We start from the raw sequence: 21,315 nt of genomic DNA on the forward strand, positions 1-21,315 counted from the left end.
CAACACATGTACGAAATAATGTGGTTGGATCATAGCACCTATATGAAAGACCGTGGTTGGATCACAACACATGTATGAAAGACTTTGATCAGATCACAACACTTGTATAGTTTTGAGTATATAGGATAATGTTAGTTATGGATGGTCGTTGAATGGATATAATTGGGGTCATATGTATTCCAAGTTAGATAGTCTGAGAACTCTTGGTCCAATGCCTTATTGCATGGTTCTTGTCTGATTTATTGCTTTCAGGTGGACCACATGTTCGACTGTCTATTTGATCCCTGACTACATCTGACTTTATGGATTGTATAGGAGACTAGGATCTAGCCCCTAGCAGTGACATGTTATGTACGTTGGGTTAGGCATGTTATACTTTTTGGGATGGGTTCGTTATGTTTAGTGTATGCCTGTGATTAGGAGAGCAAGTAGGTCAACTTAGAGTTGAGGACTTTGTGGGGATGCATTGTATATATGAAGGAATATTTGGTATATTGGGGAACTCACTAAGCTTTATGCTTACAGTTGTGGATAAAATGTTTTACAGGTTGTTTGTGTGTAGAAATCGACGGAACTATACACACGCATCGAAGATATTGATTTTCGCTACTTTCATAAATTGACTCTAATAACACTATGGTTTCAGCAAATGAATGTCGCTTATTGTTTTTAAGTTAAAGGTTTTTAATTGGTTAATCAAAATTTTAAACGAGAATCTTTTTGTAATTTTTGGAACATTACAAACTAAGAAGTTGGAAGTCGTACTCTCAGAATAATCATGAGATTTCAGTCTACTTAATATTTTCATATTTGCCTATTGTTGAGGGATGTTCTATATTCTCAAACTTTTCTATAAACCTAGAATAGGGACTATGTAATTTTCACTGTAGTAATAAAAGTGCCTACTTTATGTTCTATTAATATATTGTTCTATGTATGCAAATGACTGTGATCCATGATGTTGTCTCACCTTTCGACGTTTTTGTTGTCGGTTGGGTGTGTGACACAAGGTTCAACCCTTTTAGGCTTTAAGTTAGGGTTCTTTTGTTGCTGATAATCTGGTTTCTTGAAGCTTTGTTTCTTAGGTGCCAAGTTTCTTTTGTTTTGTACCCCAGACTTACCCTTGTGACTAGAACCCCTAGCTGACAAGTTATGCACACTCAATCCGAATTTACCACACTTGTCTATGGTGCAAGCTTCCTCCTCAATGTGGAGGAGCTTCATCGGATCGTCTAAGGAGTAGTCCTCAGATTTGTGTATCATTCTCTTTGAGAATTATTTTCATGAATGTGGTAGCTTTGTGATAATCTCACTAACCTAGAAGAGTTATGGCAGGGAGATGAAAAATGAGTTCAGCTTATTGACCATGACTTGGAGCTCGTGCACTTGCTCCATGATAGATTTATCATTGGTAATTTGGAACTATAGGGACTTGGACACAATGTACTTATTAGTGCCTTCCTCAGGTTCCTTGTAATTCAATTCTAAGGCCTTCCATAGCTCTCTCGGATCTTTGATCGGCGCGTAAAGATCATAGAGTCGATCAGACAATGAGTCCTTGATGTGACCCACACACAGTTCCTCGGACTCTCTACACATAGCCCTATGATTTTCCAGATCAGATATGACATTTGGGTCCACCGTCTTCCCTTCTTTGGGAATTGGATCAGAAGGAATTTGGGGACAAGTTTTGGTCCAACACATAGGCAAGTTTCAACATATGAAGCATGAACTTGACCTTGTTAACCCAGCATGAGAACTTTTGACAATCGAAACGATCAAGTCGGGAAAAATCTTAGTTCATAAGGCAGAAATTAACAGATAAGATTTTGATGTCCACAAGTCTAAAAATTTATAACATAATAAAAACTTTTAAGATTGTTAAAATTCAGACTAGATATTTAAACAATCTGATAATTAGTATTATGAACTAATCAATAATTATTTAGAATTGACAAACAAACGAATGGATAGATAGTATTTATGATTATATATCCGAAATGCTTTCACAAACAACCAACGATTAATATTGAGGATTAAACGTTGAGATGTCGTAGGATAATAAATTCAGTTATTATTATTATTGTTACCAAGTTTCGTCTAGAATTTAGAATGATCATTCATGATCAAATTTGATTATAAGAAATAAGTAGAAACAGACGGTCCTGTTATTGGATGAATATAAATACGAGACAATAAAGTAAAATGGACCTACTTGTAGTGATCTTGATTGTAAAAACATACACATATCTTACTCTTATCCTTAAAAGTTTTTTCTTTGCTTCTATCGGTTATAAGCAACAAAGTAAAACCCCGGTATTTAATGAAGAATTGTCGGTTTTCCAACAGCCATGTAAAACGATAAACGCAAAGTGAATACTCAAAAATCAAGAAGAAATCACCGAGAGAGAGAGAGAGAGAGAGAGAGAGAGAGAGAAAGACCCCAACAACCGGACCTGTTAACTAAGTTCAGCCTCTCACAGGCTGACACGTGGTAGTTTAAATTTGAATCGGATATTGTTATCCGCACTTATCCGAATTCAAAATTGAAGTCTATCCGAACTTTCTAGAGGATTCTAGAAGGTTCTAAATTGCCAAAATTTTCATTTTAAAATCACTTAATCCTCATAAACATGTTTCACCAAATCCCAAGTATCAAATCATTAAAACACAACTCCATAATTGTTTGATTAAAAATCCAGGATCCTCAAAACATAATTTTTTCTCTCGTGTGTATAATCGAGTCGGCGCCTTCCTAATATCCTGAAAAGTACCTGAAACACATATCACATAACACGGTAAGCTCGAAGCTTAGTGAGTTCCCCAAAATACCACACACATCACATTATCCACTCGAGGCTATAACTCAATATGACCCTTCGGTCAATGTGTCTCAATGGAGACCTTCCGGTCCCACGGCTCGTGTGGACCTCCGATCCTAACTCAATAAACTCATAATAATAATAATAATAATAATAATAATACTCAGCAAAAATCACAAAGACATAATGCAGAATATCACAATACTCAAGTAAGCACGTAAGACCCTCCGGTCACACAAAGATACCACTCATGGTAAGTATAGTGAGAAGACTCACCTCGTAAGTAAGCTAGGAAAACATGTACCCCTCGAACCGTCTAATCCCCGCCTACATGTAACAAGCATCTCTAATTAACACTTAAAATCACAACTCTAAATAAACTCATGTTATCCCCTCTCTAACTCTTGGGAAGGGTAAAAGACCATTATACCCCTCTATGGTCCCCGTTACTCGTGATTTACCAAACCTTAGAGTCAACAGAAGTCAACACTCGAGTCAACAGTCCATGTTGACCCAACTCGTCGAGTGTATCTATGCAACTCGTCGATTCCTCTCGTTTCCTCATAAACCTCATGAAAGTCCAACTCAACTCGTCGAGTTTGACCCGTCAACTTGCCAAGTTACAGCATGTTCAGACTCATCGGGACAAACCCTAACTGACTCGTCGAGTCTCTTCAGTTCAATCTTTATTCAGACGTTTTAAGGTAGAAAAGCTACTCCATACTCTGGATCTTTCCTCCTAAGGCTCGAATACCACGTAAAGCTTGTAGCTTTACGTTCATGCATGGCATATTGACTCAATAATGCCAAAACAAGCTCTAACAAGGGTTTGGTGCTCAAAAGCTTGCCTCTAGCTCCATAAATCTTGGGTCTTTGGGCTTACAAGACCCCCTACAATCCAGATCTGAGGTTTCAACCTCAAGATATGCTCAAGAGACTCAATAACACAAGATGGATGGGGAAAAACCCTGGAAACTCCCCCAAACCAAGATCTCACAAGGAAAATGATCAAGATAGCATCTTTTTACCTCAAACAGAAGCTATCCGCAGAGAACCTCTAGATCCAAACATCCCTCCATGCTCCAAGCCTTGATGCTCCCCACTTCTTCTCTCAAAGTGCACCAAAATGCTCAAGATAGCCTCTCTTTCTCATACAACAAGCTAAAACACGATTAGGGTTCTTCACAGAGCTCAAAGGTGATAAGGAAGGCAGAAATGAGGGCTTAACGCCCTTTAAATAGGACACAAACCCAAAAAATTATGGTTTCATTGCACAGCCCCTACTCGTTGAGCCGGGGTCCTCCTACTTGTCGAGTAGACTCTAAAAGTCTCGCGTCCAAATAGTCTCTACTCGGCGAGTTGGTGCTCCCTAACTCGTCGAGTTGCCATGTTCTCAAGAATAAAATACATTAAATAAAACATCTGGGAGCCGGGATGTTACATAAACCTTTGAAGGCCTATCAAGAGAAATGTCTTATAAACCTACAAAATGTGTCTTCAACCACCAATATGGGATAAATGAAAATAGTCAACTTGCATTATTCCCTTATAATTTCCAACATGAGGATCATATCAAAACTTGACTTTATGAAATGATCAAAGTTTTGGTAGTTCTTCAAATCAATCCTCAAACTGCACCACTTGAGCGATCCACGTCAACCCGCCACAAGGCCCACATAGAGGTTAATTATGGAATAATAGTAATATTTTGGTTGTGACATGCATTATTTAAACCTTAAACTTCTTATGTGGAATTTCAATACTTCCTAACTATTAGACTCTCATCCCACGAGACGGTCGTTCGATCCTCATTTTAGTTGGGAGTTTAAGTTCATTTATTAATTGATAATTTAGTTCAAAAAATAATTGAGAATTTAGTTGATATTAATATGTAAGGAGGTTGTTTTGAAAAATTTTCAAATATAAATGTTATATAAGATTTTATCAAAATTCAAACCCTAAATCTCAAGGAAGCAAGAATTGGTTTTGAAAGGCAAAGGTCCAAAAATGATTTAACGATAGAGGGATTTAAATTGCAGAATTAGATATGAAATAGTAAATAGCAAAGTACAGATTCCTTCCTTGATTGAATTCCTCTTGTATGCCGTTGTTCAATTTATCATATACAGGTTGAAAAAGAAAAAAAAAATGGTTTTATCGATTTGTTTCAAGAATAGTCGTTAAGATCTCAATTTTCATAAAATTCTACAAGCCAAAAAAGTATTTCGAATCCTACCATGGTTGATTCTGAAATAAGATATGTATTGAGATCTTAGCTAGGATCTTGAGTAGGATCTTGATCCAATCTCAACCTTTTAGTATGTATACTTAAGTTTTTTTAAATTTTTGGCAATTCGCCAATTCCACTTTTCTATTTAAAAATTATATACAGAGAATATAAAGTTTGTCATTTGAAAGAAAAAAATTGAGACTTACTTTGTATATAATTATGGTAACCAGAAACAATGGTGTGTATAGTGATTTTAGAGTTGATTTCTATGAAATAGTAATATCTTAGTCAAGTCACTTAACGGATATTGTTGATCATTTATGTAGGATAATTCCAACTAGTAGTTAGATTTTAGAGTTCGAAGGCTAAATTCTAACTATTTAGTAAGTAAACATATATAAATAAAATGTGAGGGTTTGCATTGTGCGAATATACAGAAACAAGTAATACAACGGAATTTAGGTTTAAGAATAGAATTGATATCTAAGAAAATCAATTAGATTACATAAGCAAATGATTCTCTATTATTCTTCGAGATATATTTCATTCCTTATTTTTACAATTAAAAAATATCTTCCCTTTTTAATTACACCTAGCTAGTTCATATATAGATGTCAGGTCATCCTCTCCAAAAGGTTGTCACCTAATTAAATCCGTTCATAGTCAGGCAATGGCTCCGGAAGACTATACGCTTGCCTACCTTATAGTAATATCGTTCATCGTTATTTATTATTGCTGTGCTTGCCGCACCCGTGACTCCAACGAGGCCTCCTCCTTGCCGCCTTCATCTACGCCACCACCCCTAGATGCCGCCGCCATGATCACCATCTACCATCGGACTCCGACAGAGACGAATGAGGAGTCCCTGGAATGCACTATCTGCCTCGAGGTTATCAAAGAAGGGGAGAAACTGAAGGTATTGCTGAGTTGTTGTCATTGTTATCACTGTGAGTGTATCGACAAGTGGTTGATTGCCAATTCGAGTTGTCCGATGTGCAGAACTTCTGTACCAGTCGACTCGCCCGTTTGACTCATCTTCGTCGGTAGTAATTAATATTAGTTAAATTATTTTGGCTTGTACGTACACCCCAGGATAGATAATTTGCTAAGCGGAAAAAAAAAATCTGAAATTGATTTTTTGCTCATGATTTCATAAACCACATTGTATCTTCTTCTCTAGCAGTCCAGCAACATAACAAAAAACAAATCAAGTTTTCTAGATGGAACGTTCTGGTACTTATGGAGATTCCGCGATAGTAATTAATATAAGGCGTATAATTAATTAACGACAAGAAGCTCAAAGTTGAAGGGATATTTGACTTCTTAGTTGTACATTCTTTTTCACTAGATTTTGTAACCATGTCTGTACACTAGTGCTAGCTTTTCATAAATACATCTGCAAGTTCAACAAAATCTTAAATTGAGATTAACATGTTAATATTAGTATTACTTAATCAAGTAATTGATTATTAATTTTACAATCAAACACACATAATTTTCCAAAAAAAATAAATAACATAACATAACATAAAATCAATTTTTGAATTATATATTGAGAAATAAATTACTTTCTATATTATACCATATACACCACAAGAAACATCAAAATCTATATCGCTGCTAAAAGCTAGGTATGTCGCCGCTAAAACCTTTTGCGGCGACATGTCGATTTGAAAGAGATGACAAGCTTATATTTATATATATAAATGTAACGACAAATATCTTTTTTTACAGAATTATTCGATCCTTGTCATTTTATATATATATATATATATATATATATATATATATATATATATATAATGACAGGGGTCGATAATAATTTTGCAAAGAAGGAAATTAGTGTTGTACATATTCATTGAATAATGTTTGATTAATTAATCATCCAATGTGCACTATTCACTTTCAGGTAATCTCAAGAAAAAAAAATTATATATTACTATAATGTTTAATTCCCAATGGAGAGTCAAAATTGGAGATTTGAAAGAGATGACAAACTTAGTTGTTATGTAATAGATGAACTTTTATCATTAAAATATTTCATATTTTGTATTTAATGAATTTGAAATTCAATGAGCATAGAACCCTTCAAAGTGTTTTTAAATTATAACGTCCCCAAAATCATGACATAAAAATTTTGTTTTCAGATTAATAAATCGTTAATACATATTTTTCTCATAAAACCAAGGTAAACAAGTTTTAGCAAAACATCATCAAATCAAAGTAATACACAGAATGCGAAAACATATGGTGTGTGATTTGCAATCATCTCGAGCCCTTCCATTTGAAAACCGGAGTACCTGAAACATAAACTAAAAACCGTAAGCACGAAGTTTAGTGAGTTCCCCAAAAATACCACATAACATATAACCACAGAATATCATGCAACATACATATAGTTACAATGGGCTACCCCCATGGTCTTTACTTGGAATGTCATGCCCCCCCCCCCCCCCCCCCCAATGGTCTAATATCCAAGTTCCATGGGCTCCCCTCATGGTCTTTACCTGGAATGTCATGGGCTCCCCGATGGTCTTTCATGCAAGCATCACAGAGACAACTAGCATTCCACATAGCAAGTAATGGACCGTCATTGGTGCCTTCGACCCATGGACATAGTGACAAGACTCACCTCGACAACTAAACCCACGAATAACTTTTTGGCTGCTGATCCGCTAAAATCATCGCGCTATCAAACAATTAACACCCAATTAACAATTGGGTTCCAAACCGAATCCAATAATCCATATATGGGGTAAAAAGACCATTTTACCCCTCACCTAGTTTAGTCCAAGACTAAGGCCCAAACTCCTCATCATAAAAGCCCACCAACCGATAATCATCCAAAGCCCATTTATGGCCTAATTATCCAAATTGGGCTCAAAACCTTGCATGGGCCTTACCCTAAGGCCCATTAACATTTCCTCAATCTAAACACTTGTTTACAGATGGCCCAACAAAGCCCCAAGCAATCCAATCCCAAAAGATAGCCCAAACACACAAAGCCCATTCAGACGGAGTACGCGGGGCGTCCAGGCACGTACGAGCAGCGTACTCGCTTGAAGGCTCGTACGTTGCGCGTACCTGCTTGTACGCCCAACGTACTCACCCTTAATCAGCCCAAACCCGATTTTCACTTAATACATTAAGACAAAGCTTCCAAACCACATATCTGACCTCCTTGAGCTGGAATACCATGTAAAGTTGCCAACTTTACGTTCATACATGGCTAAAAGAAGCTCTTAAGCTTAAAAGGGACTTAATGGTTGACTTAATGCATGCATGGCTCCATAATACACATAAATCTTACACCTTTATGCTCAAGGATACCATCACAAACTCAGATCTGAAAGGATGAACCCTTAAACAACCTAACTTGTCCATAATCTCAAAAGGAAGACCAAAATCATAATAAACTAGCCATGAAGAGATCTAATCATACATAAGCCAAGATGAAAACTTGTTACCTCAACAACCTTCCCCACAAGGTGATGATACTGGATCTAAAGTTTTCCCACCAAGCCAAACAACTTCCAACTTCTCTTCTTTCTTTCCTAAGGGCAAAAATGAGCATCAAAGCCTCCCAATAGCTCAAGAACACCTCCAAGAGGCTCTAAGGTTGATTTAGGGTTTTTAGAGTGTGGAGGTTGACTTAGAAATGAGGGAAATGGACTAACATGAAGCTTATATAGGGTACATCCCTAAAAATTAGGGTTTCAAAATGACCCTCGTACGTTAGCGTACGAGGTCTCACACCCTGACCCATCTTCGCACTATGCTACGCGTACTCCTCAATACACCTCGTGTACCCGCCTTCGCATCAGTACCCCCGCGTACTACCTTGGTATGCCCCACGTACTAGGGTTTTCCCTTTAACCCTAATTCATTCTGAAGGCCATAACTTCCTTGATACAACTCCAATTCCGACCATCCTTATATCAATGAAAAGGTATCTAGAAGATCTACACTATTATCAACTTATACTTGACTTAAAGTTTCCCGAACACAAAATCCAATTTCCATAAAGGCTCGCTGCCAATTTACCAAAATTCCCCTTGGCACCAAAACCAATTCCGAATGCCCGAACCCTCTATATATCATCACCTACGTCCAAATAGGTAACGATTCGAAATAGGGCGTTACATAAATATTTAAATCTATTCAATTGAGTTTTTCAGAGTTCAATACATTGTTATAAAAAAAATCAGTAGATTTGTATGGAATAGAATATGATGATGCGACAATCTATTGAACTTTATGAGATATAAGTTCAATACATTATAAATGTCATTAAATCCTTTTAAAATTAATTATTTTCAAGGTTCGAAATTAAAAAAAATTACTTTCATTCTTTTAGAATAATACATATCAAGGTTATAATACCATGTTATAGTTAATTAATTATCAAAACAACTTTGAAGAATCATTCTTGCACTGCCCAAGTTTGCCTTTAATCTTGATTATCAAGTATTAACTCAGACTTGTTGTTAGTCTATAAACCATATTAATAATCATGTAGCTTCTTAACGAAGGTGCCGCAAAAAAACACATGACCGCCAAAAGAACTAAATTGGAGGTTGGAGATTAGGGGTCGCAATCCCAATCTAAACCCGTAAACCCAACTTGAATCCAACTCAATGAATAGAAGGTTGGGTTGAGATTTTGAACTCATTTAATTAAATGGGTCAACCCGTCTAACCCGTCTAATTAAATGGATTGGGTTAGGGTTGAAATTTCTAACCCGTTTACAACCCACCAACCCATTTAAAGTTTTTAAATATTTTTTAATTTAAATTTATTTATTATTATTATTTAATTGATTATTTTTTTATTATTTTTGTATTTATCAAAAACCATGGGTAGATTATTGTTACTAGAATTCGAGTTGGTAAAAATGATAGTTTAGTTGAGTAGAATTTAAAAATTAAACATTTAGGATATGTTTGACGTACTAGCTAAAAAGCTAGATGTTAAATAAAAAGTTAGCTAATAAAAAATAACGTTTGGTAAAACTAGCTAAAAAGCTAGCTGAAATATATAAAATTACATAAAAATACATGCATGAGTATGTGTTTCTATAATTAATTAAAAGGTATATTTGGAAAATTGTATAAAAGCTCATAAAAAGTTAGTCTAAGTAGCTTTTCAAAAAGCTAGCTTATAAGCTACTTTTTGGCTTACCAAACACGACAACGTAAAAAAGCTCAAAAAATAAGCTAGCTTATCAGTTAGCTGTGACGCGCCAAATACAGTCTTATAATGTGGTTTGGATAAGGACATGACGTAAATGAGTTCGTTGATATGATGTCACTATTTTCAAGAAAATAATATTTTTTTCAAGGGTATTTTGTTATAGAACATGTATTGGTAATACATTAGGAATTGAATCTAAAAATAAGAGAGTGAGAGATAATGATATGTTTTTTTGGAGCATTGAGAGATAATGACATGTTTTGATTTGATAAAGCAAGACTAAAATAAAAAGATTACTGAAGGATTTTTTTTCTTTTTTAATAAAACATTAAGAATTGAATCTAAAATATTTTTCTTTAGGCAAATAATGATTAATTCATTAAAATGCATAATTTAATACTTTATTTTTTTTTCAACCAAACATACCTTTTAATAAAATTTACATTCATATTGTTTAAAATTCATGAACCAAACATGTTTTTAGAGTGAAAGTGCAAAATATTGTTTAAAAAAATACATTCATAATTTTTTCTGAAGTTTTCAGATATAAATTATTTCTAATACGTAAAGAAAATATAATATTGTATGTGTATCTTAAATGATAATAAATATAATGTAATTTCCACAAGGAGGAAATTTACTACATATGTGATACTTAATGTGTTATCAAATGACTTTTGAATATTTAACTCTCTTTTTTTAATAGAAATAACATGTAGCTAGAAGCTTGTAAACGTATAAGAAAATTTGGAAATATAACCGCACCAATTACAAATAATGGAAGGCTAGACAAAATACCAATTCAAGAAACTCCTGAATTTATATTTAACTAAAACAAGATTCTAATTATTTGATCAAAAAATGTTTTTTCTTTAATCTAAAAAATTTAATATAATTGCCTGTCAATTGTGGTTTTCGGTATGGTGGACTCAAATCTTATATTAAAGATCAATTACAAATGAAATCTATTTTAATAAATGAAGATTTTTTTATCATATGTCACACTTTCATTCAATTTGTCAAATGTCATTTTGTTGTTACTTTGATTTAAGAGAAATTAAATATCCTTCTATTTTTTGTTCCTACAAATCCTCCTATTCAATTATATAGTGACTAGTATAATATTTAATGTTCATTTAATGAAATTTAATGATATTTTAGTATACTAATATAACATATGTCATCATTTAATTGGGTAGTAGAATTTGTAGGAACAAAAGTATGAGGATATCTAATTTTCTTGATTTAATTTCCTTTTTCACATGTCATTTTATTGGTTTGCTTATTTTATTAAATTTTAATACTTTAATGTAATAATTACAATAAATTTAGTAATAAATGGATATCAATTTTATTAATGGACTTACCTTCTAATTTCAAAATTTTCAAATTAAAGTTTATTAGTTTCTTTTGTTTATTTATTTAAATTATTTGTTTAGATTTACAAACAAAAAAAAATCAATTTTAATAATTCATTATTTTTCTTATTTTATTATAAATTCAAAGTGGTTAAATATTTAGACGTTTATATTTAACTTTTCTTTTAAATTAACTCATATTTTTTTTAAATTAACTCATAGTATAATACATAATACATAGGTACGACTTTATCACTATTTGTGATTAATTAGTATTTATAAAAAAAAACATTTCAAGAAGAGCATAAATCAGTAATTTCAAACATGGCTACAATATGATTATCTTCATCTTCTCTTCCCCTATTGTGTTAATATAAACTAAGTCACTCACGTGATTATCTTTAAGAGTATTATGCTCATTGTAGGGTTTGAATAAGTAAAGGCCATGTTGGCCACGTTTTTGTAGATTTTTATAATAGTGTAGATATGGTTAGTTAGCTCCTGATTTGTTGCTTTGACTACGTAGATGTGGCTTTTCGATCCTCTATATATTGTATGTTGTTGCATTGAATAAGAAGATGCAAGAGGTTAGAAAGATGTAGCCCTACTGTGTAGTTCTGTTCCAACATTTGGTATCAAAGTACTAGGCTCATACCTGGTTTGTAGCAGAAAGAAGAAAGATCGTTGCACAACAGCAAATCAGAAAGAAGAAGGAAGAATGAAGAAAGAAGAATCAAGAAAGACAGAAAGAAGATAGAAGAAAACAGTAAGAAGAAAGAAAGAAACACAGAAAGGAAGATCAAATCAGGGTGGTTCTTGGTTGTGGTGTGTTTCGGCTGTGTTGGGGAGTTAATGGCTCACAGTGGTGTTGACAGATGAAGGTCCGACTATGATGGTTTGATCCCGAAGATAGCAAGCAGGTGGAGAGGAAGAAAGTAAGCAGCAAGTAGCAAGTTTGGTCACGTTTGGTGATCTTAAGAAAGAAGCAGAATTTTTTGTATGAACAATAGCAAGTGTAACAAGCAAGAAGGTTGTCACATAGTTTGTAGCAAGTAGCAGGCAAGACAATCATAGCAAGTAGAAAGTTTCGGATTTGTAGCAAGTAGCATACAAGAAACAAAGTGCAAGAAGCAAGAATAAGATAGTAAGAAAGAGGCTTGACATAAACAGTTTGGATTAAGGGGAAGAATGTTGTGTTAATCCAAAACTAAGTCACTCACGTGATTATCTTTAAGGGTATTTTAGTCCTTGTAGAGTTTGAATAAGTAAAGGCCATGTTGGCCATGTTTTTGCAGATTTTTAGAATAGTTTAGATAAGGTTAGTTAGCTTCTGATTTGTTGCTTTGACTAGGCAGACGTCGCTTTTCAATCCTCAATATATTGTATGTTGTTGCATTAAATAAGAATATGCAAGAGGTTAGAAAGATGTAGCCCTACTGTGTGTGTAGTTCTGTTCCAACATCCCCATCGCAAACCATCACCTCCCGCACCATAAACAGGTGGTGCGCCCAAATCCCATATTACGAAACCTACAATCACTATGTTGCCCTCCGCAACCCCACCGCATCCACCATATCTACAAACCGATTCCTGGATATGACAGTACAAGTAGCCATAGATGACGCACGTCTGGTTCTGAAACGAATCCAATGGATCGAGTTGAAGTACCCAAATGTTCCATGGAAAAGCTTGTGGGGTAGCTGCGTTGACTACTTTGATGGGATATCGTGTTCACACTTAGCATGGTCCTAAACCACACCCTCTAACCAACCCCACTTGACATCTAGACATGGCTCAGTGCTGGTTTAGCCTATATCAACGTCTGTGAAAGAGGGTTCAAGTTGATGAATATGCCCAACACAAAGTTATCCTTTATTCCCACCAATTTGACACAATTAATACTTAATTCTTTAGCTATTAGTGTGCGTAATAGTAATTATTATGGTCATGGGTTTGCTGAGTGGAAGCTGGCGGATGTAGCAGTAGAAAGGGCGGAGGTGGTGGTGGCTAAAGATGGGTCAGGAGATTTTAAAATGGTTCAAGAAGCTGTAAATGCGGCCTGCAACCGGAGACCACCGGGTGGGAGATATGAGGTTCATGTGAAGGTTGGGATTTATAAAGAAAATGTGGTGATTCCCAAGACAGTGCGGTATGTCAAGATGTTCGGTGACGGAATAAATAAGACGGTCATCACTGGCAATCAGCATTCGGGTGGTGACATGCTGGAAACGCCATTGGCTGGTGACATGAAGGATTCAACAACCTTTAGTAAGTTATTGTTTCTCGTTTTAGTTTTTAGGGTTAATATTAATATAGCCCTAAAAACTTTTGGCATTTGTTTTAAAATATCATTCATATTTTTTTTGTGCTTTTAGGGGGCATAAACTCGAATTTTTTGGGTTTAAATGGTCTTTTTCGGGGTGTGCAGGTCACAGCTGCCCTGTGTATACCCCTCACAGCCTATGAAAGTTGGCTAAAAGAATTTAGGTTGCAACATTTAAGAACCACACAGATCATCCTTGTCAAAGAATTGTGGTAAAAAGTAAAAACAATGAACAAGGAGTAGTTTTCTTCAACACCTATTTATGTAATTTTGTCCTTAAATTGTTTGTGAAACAAAATTATTTTATTAATTCCGGTTTTTGTGGATTGCAGTAATCTGAGGTGGTTGATTTATTGATTTATTGGTCGAGACATGACATTCAAGAATATGGTTGGGCCTAAAGGCGAGAAAGCGACAACTGTATTTTTGATTGGTACCGCAGTGGCCCTTTGGTTGGGTATTGGTGCAACATTACCTATTGATAAATCACTAACTTTAGGTATTTTTTTAAATTGATTCAATTTCCCCCGATCCACAAACGGACGCATGGTACTATGCCTTCCTAGCCGTGTGCAGCCTACGGGAGACCGTAATGTCAGTCACTAAGTACTCCATACATGGGAAATGAAAGCAAAATTCGTTCAGATCCTCCCACATGTTCAATCTTTTTTAGAGGTTTCCCCATAGATCTTTATCATTAATGCAACCTTCATTTTGCACGTTCATGGAGTTGTATTTAGTACGTCTAAGAAATCTGATTATCCACAGTTAGTCAGTAATGTGGGTTGGCTTGGATTACTTAGTGTTACGTACCTAGGAGGGCAGCGCACTTTGGGATGCGGAGGAGCTATTATTGCCCAATTCCCTAACCTAATGCAGCACTGGGGCAGTGACCAATCAGCCTTCTACCAAGACACTTTTTACTTTTTCTGGTAAGCAATTCTACAAAGAATGTCACATCTTTGTAACAGTAGATTTCATCCCTGGCTGTCTTTCAAGATTGTGAAATGTTCCTGAGAAAACCACCCCCCGGAGGAGCACACGGACGGAAATACCATAACGAATCCACCAGATATTCATTACAAGGGTGTAAGATAAAAGCTGCAGCTGATCTTAAACAGCCAATGAGCAGTCAGAGTGAGTTTAGAGCCTTTTTAGGAAGACCATGGTTTCCATACGGGTCGGCCGTTTATATGGAGTGTTTTTTAGATGATTTGGTTGATCCGAAAGTGTGGGTTGATAGCTGGGGTTTTAATCAGACCAGTTATTGTGGTGAGTACAAAAATTATGGAGCGGGTTCATCTACTGCTGAACGAGTCAAATGGCGTGGCTACCATGCCATAAAAGATGAAAAGATCGCTCAGCTTTACACGCTTGCTAAATTCTTGTCAGGTATCCTTTGGCTTTATGGAACCGGTGTGTGTCCCCTTTACGCCAGGGTTGGAGAGTTTCGAAACAAACAAATAACAGAAACTGATGAATTTCGTAATAGAAATGGATTTTACATTTTTATATTATATTTACAAGAAAAAATAAATATTTTGTTGGTGAAATTGGTGTCATGGGGTATCTGGTTTTGAATCTTGTATGGAATCTTGAGCACTCTTAATAAGTAAATCGTAGTTGATGGAAGCCAACTGGGACAAATTCTGATAAAAAAAAATTACAAATATGAATTATTGTAAGTATGTATGAATTTGGAATTAGGTATATGAGATGAAACTGACCTTATATGAGAAGTTACTGAAAGAATAATTGACATTAGGATGTGGACCACCAAAGTCGGCCATGTGACTGTATCCCTCGCTCTGCTGTCAAGTAAAAACACAACACAGAGTAAAGACTAGAGAGAGAATAATGAGATTATGTGACAGAGGAGGTTGTAAGTATTTACCTCTTCATCGACCATGTTGCTGAGAGAACTATGACCACAAGATGTGTCAGCTTCAGACATATCATCGAAATCGCTACCACCATCCAGATGTTGGTCGTCTGGATTCCAGATATATCGACTCATAAAATAGCTCGTATCAAGAGCTTCAGCAGATGGTATGAATGTTGCCTTCAGCCAATACAAAGTACAAACACAAACAAATTACTCTGCTTTTCAGATGGATGTTTGCCAAATATCTCTCGACTATACTTTTTATAATTGAATTGAATTAGAAAAATGATGAAATAAATAACCTTCTGCCTTGCAAGTGTGTCCCAGTTGATATTCTGAAAGAAAGGGTGTCTCTTCACCTGTTATACAACAGTTAGTAAGTAATTGTAATTTATCATCATATTTACAGATAGTATAATCTTTTACCTCTCCAGCCCCGGTTGCACCTAAACGTTGAATCGGATTATCAATAAGCAAGCTGACAACACACACCAAACAAAATAATAATAATAATAATAATAATAATAATAATAATAATAAAGAATTGTGTTACAGGGAAAGGCCCTAGAACCATCCATATTCATTTTTAATTTTATGTTCCGTTAATAAAAGTGTCTCACTTGTTTATCAGATCATATGCTTCCAAGCTCATGTCCTCGGGTACCTCAGGCCATGGTATGTCTCTATTCATAATGTTTGCAAAAATTTGCTGCACAAATATTTACACAGCTTCAAACTTCAAAATCCAAGAAATAATAAAATATATATATATATATATATATATATATATATATATATATATATATATATATATATATATATATATATATTTGGAAAGAACATACATACATACATACCTGTGGAGATCCTGCATTGAAGGGTGGAATCCCTACAAGTAGCTCAAACAGGATAACACCAACAGACCACCAATCAGCTGTTGCAGCTGCGATGCAAGAAGTAGGGATATTTATGTATATTAAATATATATAATTTAAATTTTATAATTATGTTAGAAAGTGAAAAATCGAACCATGTCCCATGCCGAGAAGTATTTCAGGTGCGAGATAGTCAGGAGTGCCAACAACAGAGAGCTTTTGGCGTTCTTCTCTGTTGCTGTTGACTGGTGATGGTGATGGTGATGGTGATGGCGATGGCGATTCTGTCTTGACTTCATTATTATTATTGTCTTGAAAGATGGCAGTCCTGATGGTTGATGAGCCAGTCCCTGATATTTCTTCCGTGTTGTTTATCAGACCAACCTTCGATAGCCCAAAATCTGTCAGCTGTAAAATTACGAATTAGAATTGTAAGATGAGAATGAGACCAACACAATTCATTCATTCCTTCATTTATTCATACATACATATGCATATACATATCTCTTCTATCATACACAATCTAATCATCATTTAATCATAAACCAAAGAAAACATTGACCTTGATGTGGCCATCTGGACCAATCAGCAAGTTGTCCGGCTTCAAATCTCTATGAATCACATTCAAAGAATGCAAATACTCCAACGCAAGAACCTGAAACAAATCATCACTCACAAATCACTCCTACCCCTAGAATAGAAAGATATAAACGCAGAGAAACAACTCACAAGTTCTGCAATGTATACACGTGCCATGCCTTCTTCCAAGCAACCAAGATTTCTCAGCAAAGAGAAAAGATCTCCTCCGTTTAAATACTCCATCACCAGGTATAGATTTTCTCTACATGTGAAAGAGTAGAAAAACCGTACCTGTCCACGTCAAATGCTAAACAACTTACCAAACTTCCACTTTACAATTATATCTTCAACATTCTCAGTTCTCAGTTCTCAGTTCTCACCACAAAAGGATTGCGAGCTGATATCAAGATATCACGTTCTGCCAGAATGCTTTGAACTGCATTTTTACGAATCATATCAGCCTTCTTTAAAACCTGCAAGACTTTAATAAATAAGTTATTTCAGATCTCAAGTACTGCATATTTGCATTTTCGTTTTTTAAGATCAAATATCTGCCCAGACATGTATGAAAATAACTTTATAAACGCCTTACCTTTATTGCAAAAACATCGCCTGTTGCCCTCTTCCTGGCCAAGAAAACCCGTCCAAATGCACCTCTGCTAATCGGTTTTATTATTTCAAAATCTTCAATAGATGTTCGATCCTTGGAGTACGCACTTGTAGCAGGGCTAGCACGTACATTACGCCCCATCTCCTCTCCTGATAAACTATCTTCATACGACATGTGACTCTCTGTTTTCTCGTCCTCTATCTGCCCACACAGAAGTACATACTTCTCCCTGTCATCAAATTCAACAAGTATTATTATATACACATATAATATCAATTAAGTAGGTTATGTTACGTGCATAGATCCACTCACTGTAATAGTTTCTCAATTCGTCTTCCAAATGTCTCAACAATAAGGGCATCCACCTTTCGATCCTGGATAGCATACTTGAGGTCTTTTAAACGATCAAGCATGGAATCCAATGCACTGTAATCGTTTGTGTTTATGTGGGCCAGAGATCGAGCGATTTCCAGTAGCTTGTGTATCTGTCATTCGATTGGGAATTGGGATGTTTTAGCACCTTAATAGAAAAAGAAAATTGATATTACCCTTTAGCTTTCTTTAATTTAACAGAATATATAGATCGCGATACCTGCTGCCAGTCTTCATACTCAGATATGGTTTTCCTTCCACTCAGGAATACATCAATCTGGTTCGCTCTTGGTGTGAGTAGAGGTGATCTAGGAGTCATGCATCCAGCCGATAAGGCTTTTGGACCCACAATAGGTATCATAGTGGCACGTGTGCTGTAATTCGTGTCAGGTAAACTGTCGAAATCTTCTGTGTCTGTTTCCTGGATGCTATCTAGGTCCTCAGAGAATTGACAGGACTTGTCCAGATCTTCAGATATACTTGATAGAGATGTTCTTGCACTTTCTTGACTTCCAATTGCCATGTCAGCACCTTTTGGTGTCCATTCATCAATGATCCTTTCAAGAGTTTCTGCAACTCTTTCGAGTCTTTCATTCACACTCACGCCTTTTAAATCACATCTATCAGCAATAGTACATATTCTAGAGTGCTGCTCTACGTGTACAGTTGGTATTTCAACTTCACATATACGGCATATTAATGAGCTCTCATAATGATGTTGCTCTCCTGGAAATCCAAATGTAACTCTCCTTACTTTTGAGGTTGTCTCAAAATTCTCAGAAGGGCACACCGGGGGGCTATGTTCATGATCATGCTCATGCTCATCTTTAACTTCCAAATGGTCGGAGGAATCAGATAACTCCTTTGATGGGATGTCAAGGTCATTATGGTCTTTTACAACCTTATCTGCAGGAGATGGAAGCTTCTTCCAAGACGAAATCCTTTTACCAGTAGATGAAGTGGCACCTTTTGTTTGATCTAGCTCCTGATCCCCTTCATGTGAGCTGCCAGCTTGAGACTCGGTAGCTTGATCTTTTACTAATGAGTTGTTAAAGTTGTATGTAGACTCTGTATAGGCACCAATATCACTTAGCTGATGAAGACCCAAAATGTGGTGGCTATCTTCATATCCACACTCTTTATGGAATTGCACAAGTCGAGTGCATCGGGTGAGTATGAACAAGAGACGGGTATGGACTTGTTTGAGTATACCCATGGGTAACTCCTGACGACGATCATCAAGACTCTGAACAATGCTTTCACACTTCAACCAGAATTCATTGGATGTCATTTTTGCACACTTGCTAGCTATAATTAACAAGTCCTCCAACATCTCTTTCCATTCTGGATGAGACTCTGGAGTTTCTTCAAGTATTCCCACCAAATCTCCAGCAAAGATGCCCAGGTCAGCATTCACTTCTTCCTTCAACTTTTCAAACTTTCCCCTCAGCATTACCATGATCTCCTGAAGTTGAATAAATAAAGGGAGTTATAAGGATGGAGTTGAAAGAGCATGAGATTAGATATTCATTAATAAAGCAAGCAGCTACCTCCACATGTCCATATGCACGAGGTTTCCACAATGGCAGAGGTCTGACTCCTTCGGAATTGAGTTCATGAGAGAAGCTTTTTATATCAGGAACTTTCTTTTTGTGACCACTTGTGACACGCATTATGGCCTGGAACCTTGGAGACTGCATTTCCTTGGCAAACGCTGTGTTAGAGCCCTAGAATCAGCACTTCAGAATCAGTATCAACCACCAATTCCTTTAACTAAGTATAAACCTAGAAAAAGTAAGAATTTATACAAACAAAACAAACTTCAGGATTTAAATTTATTTTCCTATCCACTAACACGATATTACCTCCATTCCAGCATTAGATTGTAGTTGAACTTGTAAGGATTTAGATTGGCCCCAGGACACCTTCTTGCCTAGAGAAAAAAATGACATACATAATTAATCATGAGTTGCATCTAATTTAAGCAAGTTGAATTGTACTTTAAGCCCAAACAAAAATCTAATAAGCATATGATCGATCGTAAATATATGTTATCTCGGAAGATTGATCATGTAACCTGGATCAGCTTTTGCAGGCTGTTTCGATGTGTCCAGTTTACCTCCCGGAGGATTTGCGATCTTATCTACATCATAGGCATCCGATTTTGAGGCTGTGCCAGCAGTAGAATCAACAACCCTACGATGCAAAGAAGAGGAGCGACTGCGAATACGATTTAGGCCAAGAGATGAAGCATCGAGTATATCTGCTTCGTCTGTTCGGCGATCACAATCTTTGTAAGATTTGATGTCGTCGTCGCATCCACCTCCAACGTTGTTATCTCTCATTTCATCCATGGTGTGGATCCGACGAATCGAGATTGGAGGTATTTTCGTCAATCTGAGGAGTGGACCTGATCTTTGATGATCAGGATGTAAGTTTCCATGAGCATCATCAACAACGGGATTATTCGAGGTTCGTTCAAATTCTGATGAAGGTTGTGGATGTGACATCAGACGGAGAGAATCCTGTTATTCACCCCTCTATCAATGTGAGTGTAGATTTTAGCATAAAGAGAGAGAATCATTTGTCGAAAAACATGATGATGATGTGATGATTTCTAGGTTTTATTGGATCAAATTTCGTTCGATTTGGGGGAAAGGTTTTAGAAGATACAAACTAACAAAAGGGGGAGATTTCCGCGGGAAGCATAGCATAGAATGAATTTTGTATAAAAAAAATAATAAAAAAAAATAGGGGTTTATTCACATGTTTTGAAAATTATATAATGCCCTTATTCAAATTACGGATTATACTTTAGAGTTTGACATTTTTCCAAGAAAACCAGATGACTTGTCGTTCAAAATTTTCCAGATAGATAGAAAAAATATTAAACTAATCCTTTTGAAAGCTTAAGCCTAGACCAACTTTTTTTATTTATACTGGTGGATAGAGTACGCAACAAATTAGAACACACAAAAAAATAATAAAGTTATTCAAATACAAATAATAAATTACAATTCAAAAACCCAGTCATTATTAACTGTCACAACCTACAAAATTGAGAATTG

General features: G+C 35.8%; 2 protein-coding genes across 4 annotated transcripts; one reads left to right on the plus strand and one right to left on the minus strand.

Moving 5' to 3' along the window:
• Positions 1–12,139: 12,139 nt before the first annotated feature.
• LOC145088774 (pectinesterase 2-like) lies at positions 12,140–15,479 on the plus strand. 2 transcript variants are annotated; one of them, XR_013701214.1, is made up of 3 exons: positions 12,140–13,871; positions 14,032–14,145; positions 14,259–15,479. XR_013701214.1 is itself a non-coding variant. In XM_079027177.1 (2 exons), the coding sequence occupies exons 1-2, from the start codon at positions 13,448–13,450 to the stop codon at positions 14,264–14,266; spliced, it is 432 nt and encodes a 143-aa protein (XP_078883303.1). In that variant the 5' UTR covers positions 12,140–13,447; the 3' UTR covers positions 14,267–15,479. The 2 variants fall into 2 exon arrangements, 1 of the variants encoding a protein (XP_078883303.1); XM_079027177.1 differs by lacking the exon at positions 14,032–14,145.
• LOC145088773 (putative serine/threonine protein kinase IRE) lies at positions 15,408–20,953 on the minus strand. 2 transcript variants are annotated; one of them, XM_079027176.1, is made up of 17 exons: positions 20,325–20,953; positions 20,113–20,180; positions 19,798–19,974; positions 18,468–19,712; positions 18,188–18,360; positions 17,858–18,104; positions 17,646–17,738; positions 17,416–17,556; positions 17,249–17,341; positions 16,842–17,094; positions 16,669–16,754; positions 16,432–16,520; positions 16,238–16,289; positions 16,114–16,170; positions 15,821–15,988; positions 15,654–15,734; positions 15,408–15,575 (listed from the first exon to the last, which is right to left on the minus strand). In XM_079027176.1, exons 1-17 carry the CDS (start codon positions 20,755–20,757, stop codon positions 15,486–15,488), a joined length of 3,546 nt encoding a protein of 1,181 aa, XP_078883302.1. In that variant the 5' UTR covers positions 20,758–20,953; the 3' UTR covers positions 15,408–15,485. The 2 variants fall into 2 exon arrangements, with proteins under 2 accessions (XP_078883302.1, XP_078883300.1); XM_079027174.1 differs by having other exon boundaries at positions 15,654–15,737.
• Positions 20,954–21,315: the final 362 nt, after the last annotated feature.

This window comes from Lactuca serriola, chromosome 2 (genome assembly GCF_051521515.1).
Source record: "Lactuca serriola cultivar US96UC23 chromosome 2, Lser_US96UC23_V15, whole genome shotgun sequence".
NCBI lineage: Eukaryota > Viridiplantae > Streptophyta > Magnoliopsida > Asterales > Asteraceae > Lactuca > Lactuca serriola.